The 16030-nt window shown below is 36.8% G+C and overlaps 1 protein-coding gene across 4 annotated transcripts in view; it reads left to right on the plus strand.

Moving 5' to 3' along the window:
- Uggt (UDP-glucose-glycoprotein glucosyltransferase) overlaps positions 1–16030 on the plus strand; it is an 835069-nt gene that overhangs the window by 754069 nt on the left and 64970 nt on the right. For all 4 annotated transcript variants that reach the window (XM_090403047.1, XM_090403050.1, XM_090403049.1 and 1 more), the window contains one exon: positions 12201–12304. In XM_090403047.1, coding sequence (XP_090259173.1) covers positions 12201–12304 — 104 coding nt within the window. The remainder of the gene's footprint in view (positions 1–12200; positions 12305–16030) is intronic.

Consider the following 16030-nt stretch of genomic DNA (forward strand, 5'->3'; position numbering starts at 1 on the left):
TGAAGTGGAACTATTTTCCCCTCTTTCCATCCCCTCAGGACTAGCCAGACCCAAGACTCAAATTAAACAAAGTGGTCAAGGGCACTGACAATTCTTTAGCCACTTCACGTACGACACGAGCTGGTATACCATCCAATCCCACAGATGTATTGATATTGAGGTTTTGTAATAGACTACCCACCTCCACTTCATTCACCACAATTCCCGTATAATCTATTGGTTCATTCATTCATTCCTGCAGTGTCACCACCTGGATGATATATTCTTGCAAAGTGCTTGCTCAGTAATTCAACTAAATCAACTGATTGGGTTACCTCCCTACCATTGACATTCTTAAAAATCATTCTGCCGTATACATTTTTTCTTTTACTTGCAACATATCGAAAAAACTGTTTGGGATTCTGTTTAGCTTGCATGGCTAATTTTCTTTTATAATCCACTTTTGCTTTTCTTACCACACTCGTAACCCTTCTGACCTGCGTTTTATACCGTTCGTAAGCCTGCAAGTCACCATTCTCCTTTACCTCCACTGTTGTTTCTTTTTTTGCAGCTCAAGCTTAATGGTATTATTCATCCATTTAACCCCTACTTGATTTACTATTTGGACTCTAGGTATACAGTCAGCCATTACCTCCTGCAGATGCTCCTTAACCACCTCCCATGCACTATCAGCATCCAGCCCTTGCAGTTTTACATGCCATGGCACTGAACCAAGCAATCTCCTAAGCTTGTCATACTTACCAGCCCAGTAATTCCACATGTACCCTGTCTTAATTGAAAATTTCCACACATTTAGCCACCTCCCAGGTCAAGACCCTATGATCACTCTCACCAATTGGTGGCAACGTGGTCATATTCATTACAGTCAAATTCTCAGATGCAATTACTAGGTCAAGCACTCTCGAATCCCTAGTGTTTTCCATTACATGCTGTCGCAGATAGTTATCCCTTAATAACTGCATAAAATCCAATTCCTTTCTCTCCTCTAATTCCACTCTCCCATAATAATTACCCTCCTTCCACTCATTTCTTCTATTTGCTTATGCATACTATCTCCACCATCTATTCCATCACCTGGTCTATAGCAGCAGTCAACTGTATATTTTGTTCTACTAGTCTCATTCTCACACCAAATAGCCTCAAATGTGCTCTTTTCACTATCCTGCAGTTCAACTTCTATTTTCCTTGGCTGCAGTTCATCAGCTATCATCAATAACAGTCCTCCCCCCATTTTATTCTCTCTGTCCCTCCTGAACACACTATACCCCTCACATTCTATTCCAATAGCTATATCATCTTCTGTCAACCATGTTTCACTAATGCCAATAACCAGTGGCCAGGAAGAACCAACCAGGGCTAAAAATTCTTCCTTCTTGTTCCTAATACTCCTGGCATTAGTATACATGAAATGCAGAAGCCCGTTAGTCCCGCTCCTATCTTGATGCCTTATATTAACTATCCCATTCTGCTTCGTTGTCCTTCATACTAGCTCTGCATATTATACACATTCATATACTCAACTGCCTCCTTGAAGTATGCATATCCACTTCCACCCCCACCCCCCCTTAAAAACTCTAGTTTCCCTGAATCTGCACATCCACTTTCCCTTCATTCAACAACACTTTTTCCAGTCTGCGCACACCAAATCCATTTAGATTCAAACCATCCATCTTATATAAATCCTTTCGCTCATCAAACTCACTCCACATGTCCACAAACTCCACACCACTCCTCCTGCAAAACCTGCACATAGTCATTTGCAATTATGGCCCTCCTCAACTCTTCTCTGTCATACCATGGCAACAGTCTCACTATCTTAACTCTCTCACTCTTTTCTTTTGCTACCTCTAGTAATTTCTTCAGGTCCCTCTCATAGCAATTTTCTCTTCTTTTAAATCATTCATTCCTGCCACTACTATCATTTCTTTCACCCTCTGCTTTTGCATTCTTATAGACTCACTTCCTTAATTTTTGAACCCGGTAAGTACGATTTTAACAAAATCTCATCTATTACACCTCTTGCTAAAGAATCATCGTACAACACTCACTCCTTCATTTTTCTTACACTCCTGATGACACTCTTATTTTTCTTATCATACATTTGCTTTTTATTAGCTGATGTGCTCAGTAAACAATTTTGCAAACGTTCCAGCTGCCGCTTCACCCTATATATTACTCCGTGCAACTGTGCGGTCTCACTAATTGCAACTAACTCTTCATTTTTTTATCCGTTAAACCATTCTCTCGCTCTGTATTTTTACTTTCACTTTCAACACTGCTCTCAAAGCTATCTGGTACTACATTGCAAATTTCTATCATGTCACTATTCTCTATCACATTCTGACTTTCAGCAACGACATCAATCTTACGACCTGAGACACACTTCAAATCCTCCCTTTCCTTACACTTTCGGCACACATTCCCTCCACTATCATTATCGAACCAAACTCCATCCACTCTCCGCAAAGCGTACATCCCACAACGTTACACTGAACGAACTCCCTTGTTTTTGAACAAAGATGGCGATTTGAATGCCATTGTTTTTTTCTCATCAAAATATTAATTTAAATAATGCAGAAAACACACCAAAAATCACACTAAGTTACCAAAAGTAAACAATACTACATTAAGATTCAAGCAAATTTGCCAATTTTTACTCTAAATAACACTTATCTTTTCGGGAGCTCTCTACAAACACTACACACCATGTAGCCCTCTAGTGGCTGATTTCAACTCCTTGGAGTTGCCTGTAATAATAATAATAATAATTCCTTATAAATGTATTCAGTTAACTTCTGATCATACCAGATTTGCTAATTCTGCTGTCTATTTCCATATTTAATTGCCATCCACACTAAACTTTTTGTGACTGAAAAACTGAAAGGTGTCAGTTGTTCTATAGATTCTCCATTCAGAATGCAGTTGATGTTTTCAATATTTCTGCCTGGTTTCATTATCTTTGTCTTTTTATTGCTGATTTTCATACCGAATTTATCACAGCAGTTATTCAGTTTAGTCAGAAATTCTGCATATTTATACTGGATTTATTTAGAAGTATAACATCATCTGCATGAAGTAAAGAGCCAAGATTAACATCTCCGGTTTTGATATCTGGTTTTTAATACCACTTTCCTTCATAATGTGATCCATCTAGATGATGAATAACAGTGCAAATAATATACACTCTTTTCTTACACCCGACTTAACATCAAACTATCTTCCTGTACTGCTGACTTACAACTCAAATATAGAACTTTTCTCTTGGCACCTTTTCATATGTCTTTTGATCTATCAAACTTGCAGATCCTTGTTATATCGCCTGACTTCTTAACTATTTGTCTTAACCTCTATTTGACATGAATCCAACTTATTCTTCTCTAAGCTTCCCTTCCACAAGTATTCTTAGCTGTTTCTTGAGTATATTTGCATAAATCTTACCAGGAAAGCTCAATTGGGAAATCCCTCTGTAATTCTTACTTTAGTTTTATTTCCTTTTTATAGATGGATACTATGAGGGCTCTACTCCAATCATCCAGAATTCAATTCTTGGTTGAAATCTGGATTCAGAAGGCCTGGTCAGAATTCTGACCAGGCCTTCTGAATTATGCAGTGTACCACCATATTTGAGGTTCCTGGTTGAATATGAGCTACATTAGCTGCCCTTCCTGCACATTTTAGGTTTTTGATAGCCGTTTCCACTTCAAGTATCTATATGTATTCCTGCTGAGCATTTTCTACCATTATGCTGTCACTGCTTGTTTCATTTAGCAATATTTCAACGTTTAATTTTGACGATATATATCAGAACACAGAATTATAACTAAATAATTATTATTGACTTATTGCTGATATTTCGTTGGTGTTATAACCAGCATCTTCAGAGAACAAAAACACAGTTAGTCACGGTGGTATGCGAGACTATAACAAAATGATGTAACAAAAGGACTAGTTTACAAAAAATTGTAGCGACAACACAGTGTTGTCGCTACAATTTTTTGTAACCAATTTTAGAGGGCACCTAAAACAATTTTTTGTTTTAGGTGCCCTCTATATTAAAAAAAAAAAGAGAGAGAGAGAGAAAATGCAAGTACTAATTATGTCTTATGATGACTGTCTCCCAAATCTTAGGCAAATTTATACAGCCATATTTATTGAGATTCAGAGTATGTTTCAAGGCTTCTGTTGCTTCTAAGAACAATCTCTTTGACTTGTAAAAGGTTCTCTGCAGTACTTTTGTTTTCTTCCAGTTGATCCTCTGTGCAGGGGTATCTAAAGCATGGTCTGCTAGGCCCGACTTACCATAGCGATAGTGCCAGATGTATCTTTTATGTTCACTGATGCGGATGTCCACAGTTCTACCTGTTTGACCATAGTAAAGTTGATCACACAAACAAGGTACTTCGTAGACTCCTGGATGTGATAGAGGAGGGATGCTGTCCTTGGGTGAACAGATGAGAGTTGCTAATTTGACACTCGGTCTGAATACGGTGCATAATTGATGTTTATTGAGAATACTAGATATCTTTTCCGATGTGCCTTTAATGTATGGGATGGTGACTGTTTTGTTGTAGTTCTCCATGGTGGATAGTGGGAGGGATTTCTTAGGAGCATTTAGTATTTTGTTTATCTTATGTGGATTATAGCCATTGGCCAAGAAGGTGTGGCATAAGTGAGCCAGTTCGGCAGCAAGAGCATTGTCATTGGAACAGATTGCTCTCACTCTGTGGGTTAGCATTTTTAAGATACCATACTGTTGAGAAGGGTGATGGTGTGATTGTTTGTGTAAATAACCATCCCTGTATGTGTAGGTTTTCTAAAAACTGAGAATGATAAGGAACCATCTGGAAGATGTGTGATTAATGTATCCAGGAAGGGCAGACAGTTATTAGCTTCCAGTTCCATTGTAAAGTGGATTTTTGGGTGTCGACTATTTAAATGCACTAAAAATGTATCCAATGTGCCTGGGCCATGTGGCCAAATAGCAAGCACAATATTTCAACATCTTTACTTTCAGTTTTCATCTCTGATTACAGTACTCTTTCCTACATTTCTAAGCGTTTTCAATAGCCTCCAGAATATTTTCCACTTTCGTGATGTTTATTTTCAGTGTTCTTACCAAAGTATGGTAAGAAAACTGAACACTCATTCACCTTTTCCTCTATATGGTATGCCTTCCATCCATTCTCACTCGATAGGATAACTTCCATGGTTTCTGCTTCTCTTTTTTGTAATCTGATTATTGTCACATATTCTTATAGTCTGATGATTGAGTATTATACACTGTTGATCTAAACACTTCCTCCAAATGTATAACTGAAATAATCTTTGCTAGATTGAGCCTTCATCCTCAGTTTAACCCGTAACTGATATCTAAGTATTTTTCCAAAAGCATAACTTGTAATGGCAAAACATTCCAAGATAAAAATTTGACATCTCAAGTGGCTCAAGTCAAACACTCTCCCATAATATCTGTGCGAGTTAAAAACTGATTTTGAAATTCAGCTTCTGTTCAGGCAGCATTTGAGTTTCCCAGTCTCTCATCATCCAGAGATGAAGCTAACCAACTGTTGACTCTGAAAAGGAGCTAACATCATTCTTCATCTCCAATTCATGACTCCACTAAATGGTGACTAAGGCAAGTCACCTCCCATTATACCAAGAAATTCACTGCATGCCTCCTGGTTGGACAAGTGGTTAGCGTGTTCACTCTTCAGCCAAGAGGCTGTGGGTTCAAATCCTGCCAAGGGATGTTTGTGATTGTCCTACAAACCAATTATCATATGTAGTGCTGTGACCTGTGTCCTGTTGCAGTCTGACCTTTGATGTCTTTGCACAATAGAAATCATGTAAAAAAGACAAACTGCATGCTTTCTCTAATCTCACCAGAAGACATCAGAATCACCTTTATAGCATGGATGTTAAAAAGTCTTCTAATCCAGATAACTTTTATATCTTCAAGTTGTACTCAGAATTTTTGTTACAGACCCCTCCATATGAATTGCTGTTCATGGTGGAAGGGACCTCCCAATATGGTACTGTCCCTTTCCATTGTTATACTTTTTCTATGCTTATCTTCTCATATGCTTCACTCTACTTCTCCTGAGTCTTTATTACTATGCTGTCTCTCAGACCATCATCACTGGGATTGAATGCTTTGCTGCCACGCTTGCAATGTAGTGTGATGCGTGGGCATCAGGAAAGGCAGTCCTGGTGGTCTTGCACTATTTTGGCCTCTGCTTCGGCAAGTCAGGTGGTCCTAGTGGACCAGCTAAGATCAGTCTAGCTGATCATAGCCTACAAGAATCAAGGGTGTTACAATGGGTCTTCTTCCCCATGGTCCGGAGACAAGGTCCAAGGCTTGCTGTGGTAGTCCTAGGCATCTGAGGTAGTCCTGATGTTCCATTTCCAGCATAGTTACTGCTTGCCAAAGAGTGGCCCACATTTGGCTTCATGGATGAGGAGCTCCAGCACAGAACTAAACTTCTCCTAAGAATGAATATTACTTCATCCTCTTGTTGATTTATCAGAAGCCTGCAGCATGCTCCAACCAGGTTCAGAACCCATAGAATCATCAATGGGGGGGGAACATCAGAAGCTGCAACAAATACATTGCCTGTTCTTAATCTTACACTCAACATCAGAATGTCCAATTGAAAAATATGATCCTTCTTCATCCAGAAGAATTGGCAAGATCTAGAAAATCTGTAAAGAAATCACATGCAGAAGATAGTCTTATTGAAGCAGCTACAGTAGCACAATCAGAAAAATTACTCCGTGCAACATCCACCTGGGGAATACCAGATAGATGTTGTTACAATTATCCCCCCCACACACACACAAAACTTTAAATTTGTCAAGAGGTGTAATATCAGATTGGGACCTCTTTGATATTCCTGATGAAATGATATGCTCCAAACTCAAGGACCAAGGAGTAATAGCCATAAGAAGAATTCTGATGATGCTCTGGTTCCCACCCAAAACATCATCCCTATGTTTAACAAACCAAAACCACCACCATCTGTTAAAGCAGGATACCTCAACTGTCTGATGCAGATCTATATCGTAACTCCCTCCCCACACACACACACATTGTCTTAAATATCAGAAATATGACCATTCCCAAACTGCCTGTTATGGCTCTGCCTTCTGTGTCCCATGTGGCAATAAAGATGGTAAGAGCAAAACTCTCTGTGAGGAGAGACCACCCAGCCTACTCCAGAGCCTTCCAAAGGTTGAAGGATTAAAAGGATATACAAAAATAAAAACAGAGCAATGCATCACTTACCAGGAGTTTAAGAGGCAATATACTACAAAAGTGGCAGCAACATCTGGTTAAACCAACTTTGAATAACTTCCACCCGAGAAGGCAACTGTCAAAAAAATAATAATAATAATAATGTGTCAGTTGGGATCCAAACCCTCATGTCAATCCTGCCTTCTCACACTTATGACTTGCATGCCATCTCCTTTGAGCAAATGAAGGAAACCAGTCGGTAGAGACTCACTCCTGAGTACATGATAAAGGTGGTCCTGCTCCATGAAATCGACTAATAAAAAGATAATGGAATGTGCATCACAGAGAATCAAAGATGTGCCTTGAGACATTTTAACAGATGGACCATCAAAAGATGGCACAGATACCTCTGTTACTCCTGAAGAAGATAAAATAGTACATGTACCTAGTGCTCTAGGAGTACAGTATGGTTCATGGATATTTTTCCTCATGAAGGAGAAAAGATGAATACCGGCTGTCCAGTTTTCTATTAAAAAAAAAAAAAAAATTCTAAGGCTAATGAAAGCAAAAGTACAATGATACCACCAAAAAGAAATTAATGAAAGCATCCCTACAATGAAATTGTCGTGGATTCCATCAAAACATCAATGATATAAAGGCCTTCTTGCAGAAGTATAAACCAGCATGCTTGCAGAGCAACCATACCTCCTTTCAGCATGTCTCACTTAATACAAACGTAGTAACACTTGCTTCACTCAGAAGACTATTAACAATATGCTGCATCTACATACCTTGTGCCACAGATATCTCTCAAGATGGCTTTGATAATGCAGTTACCACTCGCTTACTTTTAATAGGGGATTCAATGGATACAATACTGTTAGGCAGTGCTCAAACAAAAAGCAGAAGAATAGCTATTGAGCATATGCTTGACAACAGTAATCTCTCCCTCGTAACCACAGGAAGCAACATCTTCCATGTGTCTACTAGAACATTCACTTAACTCACCCTCCCTTTTCCCCATTCAAAGAGTGGGAAAAGGGAAGGCGACAGACACTGACAAGAATTCATTTGAGATGAATCACTTTCCCGTGATATCCACATTCCAGCATGGGCAACTACACACTACATCACAGATATCACAATGGGAAATTAAGCAAACTGACTGGCCCTTCTTCTTCTTATTGTGCTATCTTCTATCGAAGGTCAGCGACCATCTTGGCGAACAAACTGCGCTCTTGTGCTAATCTGAGCAGTTGTGCACTGCTCTTTCCTGTCCACGTCTTGATGTTGTCAAACCATGATATTCTTTTTCTTCCTCTAGTTCCTTTGCCACCAATTCTTCCTATCAAAATAGTTTGTAGAAGTTGGTATTTGCTGTTTCTCATGATGTGGCCAAGTTATGATGTTTTTCGTTTCTTGATTATTTGTACAAGATGTTTAGCTTTGCCAATGGATTTTAAGACATCTTCATTGGTAATTTTTTCTGTCCATGATATCTTTAGCATTCTTCTGTATAGCCACATCTCAAAGGCTTCGATTTTCTTGATGGTTGTCGCCTTCAATGTCTATGTTTCAACTCCATAGAGCAGAATAGACCACACGTAGCATTTCAGCATTCGGCATCTGACTTCCATGTTTAGGTCTTTATTGCAGAATAGTGTTCTCATTTTCATGAAGGACTGCCGTGCAACTTCAATCCTTGTCTTTATATCTATTTCTGGATCCCACCGTTCATTAAGCCAGCAACCAAGATATTTATATCTTGACACTTGATCAATATTTTTCCCATTGAGTGTCAGTTTCATTGATGAGGCTGGATGTTTGCTGATGATCATGTATTTTGTCTTGTTGATGTTTATATTTATTCCCATTCTTTGGCTTTCTATGTATACTCTGTCAATGAGTTTTTGGAGATCCATAATATTATCTGCAATTAGCATGGTGTCATCTGCATGTCGTAGGTTGTTAACAATCTTTCCATTTATTGTGATTCCCTCTGGACATTCTTCCAATGCTTTTTTAAAGATGACCTCTGCATATATGTTGAACAGGAGTGGTGAGAGCACACATCCTTGTCTCACTCCTCTTTTGATGTTAATATCACTGGTGGTAATGTTGTCTAATTGAACAGTAGCTGACTGATTCCAATACAGATTTGTTATTAGTCTTATGTCTTGTTCATCTAGCCTTATTTGTTGAAGGACTTCTATTAAGTTAGTGTGTCTGACTTTGTCGAATGCTTTTTCAAAATCTATGAAACACATAAAGACAGATTTCTGTTTATCTATGCATTTTTGTATCAATATTTGGGTACAGAAAAGGGCCTCTCTAGTACCAAAACCATTCCGAAAGCCGAATTGTGTTTCACTTAGAGTTTCTTCACTTTTTCTATAAATACGATTCTGAATTACTTTCAAAAATATTTTTAATGTTTGGCTCATTAGACTAATAAGTCGGAAGTCACCACAGGAATTCGCTTTGGGTTTCTTTGGGACAGTGATAAATGTAGATTTGAGCCAATCTGATGGAAATTCGTCACTTTCATATATTTTATTAACTAGTTTTTCAAGAAGTTTGATGTTATCTGGTTCTATTAATTTTAAAAATTCTGTTTGCACACCATCTGGTCCACTGGCTTTTCCTGTTTTACTTGTTCGTATAGCATTCTCTATTTCGCATTTCATAATTGCTGGTCCTTGAATGTTATCTTTTATATTTATAGGCTTCTGTCTAGTATCATTGAAAAGTTCTGTTACATATTTTATCCAAATCTGTGCTTTATTCTCTTCTTCTAGAACTATTTTTCCATTTTCGTCTCTTAGAGACACTATTTGCTTTTTCCTCAGTTTTCCAGAAATTTCGTTGATTTTCTTATACAGATTGAAATTATCATGTTTCTTCTGAAGCAGTTCAATTTCAGTACATAAATTTTTCATCCAATTTTCCTTGGCTTCTTTTATTTTTTTCTTGATGATGTTATGTGTTTCTGTATACCTGGCAAGGTCTTTGTTTTTGTACATTCTTCTTGTATCAATAAGAGAAAGAATCTCATCTGTCATCCATTCCTGTTGTTTTATATTATTCACATAACCTACTTCTTCAATACTTGTTGTTACGATGGCATTCTTTAAGCTATTCCAAAGAGATTCCACACTTTTATTTTCTTCTATGTTAATCTGTTGTAATCGCAGGTTAAGCTGTGTCTTGGCACTTTTATTTATGTTCCCGTCTTTCAGTTTTTCTACATCAATTTTCTTTTTCTTCTTTTGTGATTTTTTAGTTGATTTTAATCTAAGACATACTTCTGCAACTATGAGATTGTGGTCTGATGAGATATCTGCTCCAGGATAAGTCTTTCCACTCTTTATACTACTGTGGAATCTTTTATTTATCAGTATATAATCAATTTGATTTCTGACAATGTTATGTTGGTTATCTTGAGGCGATTTCCAAGTGTACAGTCTTCTGGGTGGAAGTTTAAACCAGGTATTTGCTATTGTTAGATCTTCTTCCTGACAGAACTGGACTAGGCGATCTCCTCTGTCGTTTCTGGTGCCTAAGCCATGTTCGCCAACAATTTCTCCATCATCCCCTCTTCCCACTTTTGCATTGAAGTCGTCCATCACTATGTTTACTGACTGGCCCACCTTCTTATTATTAGCAGAATTTAATTCTACAGTGGTCAGCTCGTGGCACATAATTCAGTGAATCATGTAACAGTGTATTACACAAGCTGCCATGACTGCAATTCCTAAAATATTTTGTCTGTTTCAAAGAAGCTCAGCAGAAAGCTTGGGATATTTTATGACGATAACTCCACTACAACAAACATGCCTGAACTCAATCCAAATACGTCCAGTGTCAGACCCAAATGGAATCCTGGATCGAATATGCAGCCAGCATAAGAAGAATAACCATTGTTAAAGAAGTCTTGTACAAAATCCAGAAATGAATGATCCATATATATCACCTGCCAGCTCTCTCTCTCTGTCTCCCCCCCCCCCCCCCAACACAATAGCTGCACAGTTGCTGATCCAACAACAATTGCCAGCATGCACGTACGTGCACACACACACACACACACACACACATGCTTGGAAAGATTTTTGCAAAAACATCCACAACATCTTAACTCCCACCAGAGTTTCTTGCCCAAAATACAAAGCAGAAAAACAACCAAATCCAGGTTTCTTCAAACGGCACAGAAGAATACAACTGATTGTTTACCAAAGAAGAAACGAAAGCTGCTTTGCTTAAATGCTATCCAACTGCTGTTTGACCAGATAATATCCATCACAAGATGGTAAAACATCTGTCACCATCGTCCATGGATCAACTATTGCACCTTTATAAATATAAATTTTTACATACAGAGTATTTATCTTTAACTTCTTTCATATAACTTATTTACTTATTAGCTTATTTACCTTATTGTATATATGCTTTTAAAAACCTGGTTTTTTTATGTATACACTTTATGAATTTTAATAATTTTTTATACTCTTTATGTCTGTTTTATATTTTACATTTGCTTTTTTCCCTTTCCAATATTTGATATTTGCTTTTCTATGCTGATTTTTATTTGTTTATGCTGTTTTACTTATTTATTACCTAGTACACTCTTAAGAAATGCTTTGTTTATGATTATTGTTATTATTTTTTATTTTTATATATAGTTTTTAGTCCTATATATGCTGCTTGTTTATTACACATGTTCTGGCATAGCATGACCATAGATTGAGAACAAGCTCAATTTACAGACAAAAATACTATTGGTGAGTGGAAGGTGGCATTATATGTAGATGGTGGATAGTGCCTTGAGCAATGATAGGTTGAGTGGAGCACCCTTGTGCAATGAATCCTTGGACTCCTTGAGGGTGTCAAATAATAATAATATTTTTCCTTGTCATATTATATATAAAGGATTTTGAAGTTACCGAATTTTTTATACTATTTTCCATAGGTTGTTCGTGCTGACATGAAAGAGCTAAGAGATTTAAATCTAGGTGGAGCACCATATGGTTATACACCTTTTTGTGAAAGCCGTAAAGATATGGATGGTTATAGGTAAGAAAGCCTATTAGTTTATCAAATACTTTATAATAATTGCACTCATTAAAGGTTGAAAATCTATAGTACATCAGTATGTGGTTGAACTAAGGATTAGATAATCCAGGAATCTTGCTCCTGAGATTAATACTTCATGCCTTCACTAGCAAGATTCTAGTCTCTCATTATCTACTGAAAATCATCTACCATCTGAAGTTATAGAGAGAGTAAAAAGATGTTTATTATGAGGGAAAATTGTACTATTCATATTTTAATTTCCCTATATTGAGTATTCATTTAGTATCACGTTATTTAGGTTATAATACATCAGACAATGGAAAAACTTAGTTGACTAAGCCAGAAATTTCAGTGAATAATGACAAGATGACAAGCACTCTTCATTAATAATGTAATACTTCAGAAACTGAAAACAAATATCAAAAATCTGTATGATAGACTTATGGAATTTATTTTGTAATAGATCACCATTTAAGATATTGTTTAATTAATGTATTAATTATTAATTAAAATAAATAAAAAAATCAGTTTTTATTTCCTTTTGGGAAATAAAAGCTGATTGAAAAAGCTGAGGCCATTCACCTCTAAGTGATTTTATGAAGGTCACAGGCAGCTGACTCTACCCTTAGCCATCACTTATTTAGTTAGTGTATGATGTATTACACATCACAAAGCATAAAATTTATGACAATCAATAAAAAATTACAAGTTCACATCTAGATTACAAATAAAATCAGTTTTTCTTTGGTTGCAAACAAGAGTTCATTAAAATTTCCTTTGTAGGCTCTTAAGAGGCAGTCTTATATAAAATATTGCACTGATTGCTTCTCAGCTCCACAATCACCATTTGGGAGGAACTGCATTGTTCCATTTGTGAAAAGCGTCAGCACATCTACCTGGGGAATACTAGCTAGTAGTGTTGAGAGATGACCAGATTCTATGATGTAATTCAAAACCAGGGGTTTTCTCCATGATGCATTTCATAGTGTGGCACTCTGTTGGTGATCCATCAAACCACCTTGCTGACCAGGCATCATTCATGCAGAAGCACCTCTGCAGAATGAAGTCTGTTGATATCAAGGTCTTCAAGGTCAGAGTGGATAGGGAGTTGTTGATTGGACATGATCTTCTGTATTCTTGAAGTACATTTGATCTGTGTAGGTTTGGGGTGCGATATGGCTCAGAATTGGGAGCCAATAAATAGGAGTTAATTTAATCGTGACTGAGATCAGTCACATGGTGTTATTCAGTTGTGCATCTACAAGTTTTGCATAGGCACTATTCATCCAAGCTGGAGTGCAATATTCTGCAGAAAAGTAGACAAGGCCAAGGGCTGAGCACCTCAGTGTGTTAGCTGTAGCACCCCAAGAGGTACTGCAGAGTTTTTGTATTATATTATTTGTTGTTTTTGGATTTTTAGCTGTTTTAGACAGGTGGGTTTTAAACAATAATGTCCTGTCAGGGATGACTCCAAGGTATTTAGGATATTGCTTATATAGAAGGTTATCCTCAAGATATTTGCCAATTTGTTGTTTAGATGAAAGTATAAGGTTTCTATTTTGGTCACAATGCTTCAGTCTCTATTTGTAAAAATATTTTCCAAGAGAGTTCACATTGGTAGTCTAGCTGCTATAGCCCAGTCATCAGCATACCCAAACTCTTTGGAGTATGTATTCGGCATATTATTATTATTATTGCTACACAGCGCCCTGTGCAGGCATACGAACGGACGCACAGTGATATCGCTGCTCCAGTTTTTTATAGTTTTAAAGTGGTTCCAACTCCTGTTTTAAGTTGAAAGTGTTCCCAAGTAACCCTACTTAACATGCCAAAGACAGTGATATAAAATTCAACAAGATCGGCTAAGAAGAAACCAAATTTTGAAGTGTTGAAAAGTGAACAGAGAGGACCGTGTCAACAACGAGCGAAGAACAAAGGGTGTCGCCATTTTTACAATCACGTCATACTGCCTAAGGGAAGAAAGGTGAGTCATGAAGTGTATCAAATGTCTGGTCATAATGCTTCTATATAATAAATCTGGAGGATTTATCGTCCAACGGAAATAATATAACGTATGAAATGCAGTAGGATTCTACACATAAAATGTGCCAGCTTTTCAGAAACAACCGGGCAACATAAATATAAATCCGATGTAACACGTGAGGAATAGAAGTGTGTACTCTGTAGGAAGAACAAAGAAACATACCTAAAGCAGCCACCTACGATGCAGCCGATTATACCAGAGGCAAAATCAGACGACGAACTGAACAGACAAAAAAATGCAGATGAGTCCTATAATTTCAACTCTTTAAATATACTAATAGGAAACAGTCTAGAGACCATAAAAGCCAGCTTAGTAGACCTTGTACAAGAACTCTTTAATAAACAGAACGAACAAATAACAAAAAAATCTAGCGAATATGAAAATTTGGTAAAACATAATAATTTAGCAGTTATAGAAGTGTTGCACAACTGTAAAAGACATTAAAATGAGCATTAATGCACTAAACGACAGGCAGCACAATTTGATGAAAGAGACATCCAACTCCGTCAAGAACTTCATTCTCTAAAACCACAATACAAATGTTTAAATCAGCAACAACATAAAGAAGATCTTGTCATAAACGGTCTTCCTGAAACTGCACCTACAGAAAACCTCAGAGATATGGTTTTAAAATTAGGCCATGTAATTGATATCCCCTACAACTTAACGACATTCAGACCATAAATCAGATTCCTAGGAAGAGCAAAAACCAAGGCTTGCCACAACCTGCACCAGTCATAATTCGTCTTACGAGCAAGTCCACAAGAGACAATCTCATAAAAGCCAGCAGGCAGAAAAAAACCAGTTGCCAAGGGCTTGAACGCACAGCAAGACAATACACCAATCTTCTTATCTGAACATTTAACACGATTCAACCAGAATCTGCTGTACCAAGCAAGAAAAGCAAAAATAGAAAAAATTACCAATTTTTGTGGACCAGAGATGCCAAGATATTCATAAGGAAGTCACCAACTTCAAAGCCGATACAAATTAAAAGCTCAGAAGGCATAGAAAGCTGCCACTGTGAAAAAAAAAGCCTCCTAATTAGCTCAAAAAGAAGCTTACAATAAAAAAGAATGTGAACCATCAAGACAGATGCAATAACACAGGATATATCGGCAATTTCACCTTGATCAGACCTTTCAGATCATTCATTTGACCTCCGAAACACCTGCCTACTTCCAACACAGCAACCAAATCAATAAAAAAATATATATATATAGCCAGTGTCAGTTATATGTCAGTTATTCAGATAAGCTAATTACAAGGCTTCCAGGATGCAGTTGAGACATTACATCCCAGTAGTAGTATTTATCTAACATTATTTACTTAACATTCTGTAATGAATACTTGTAGTAAACAGAAAATGTAATAGTAATACTTCAGTTATATATTTAAATTTAAAAATTATATATTTAATTTACGTATTTAAATTTTTAAAAAAATTATCATGTAAACTGCAACATAAGTAATATTGTTTAACTTGTGAGCTATTAAGTGTAAAGTATTACTATGATTATTATTAAAAATAATCATAGTAATATGATTATTTTTAATAATCATATTACTGCAAATGATAATAATATTACGAGTAATTATAATTTTTACTGAACCGTTTGCAAGAAAAAACTGCATTGTAGCCTAAATTTTAGTATATATTCATGTAATTATTTGAGAGATAA

Source organism: Typopeltis vanoorti, chromosome 13 (genome assembly GCF_054136105.1).
Source record: "Typopeltis vanoorti isolate ZY-2024b chromosome 13, IOZ_Tvanoo_1.0, whole genome shotgun sequence".
NCBI classification, from domain to species: domain Eukaryota; kingdom Metazoa; phylum Arthropoda; class Arachnida; order Uropygi; family Thelyphonidae; genus Typopeltis; species Typopeltis vanoorti.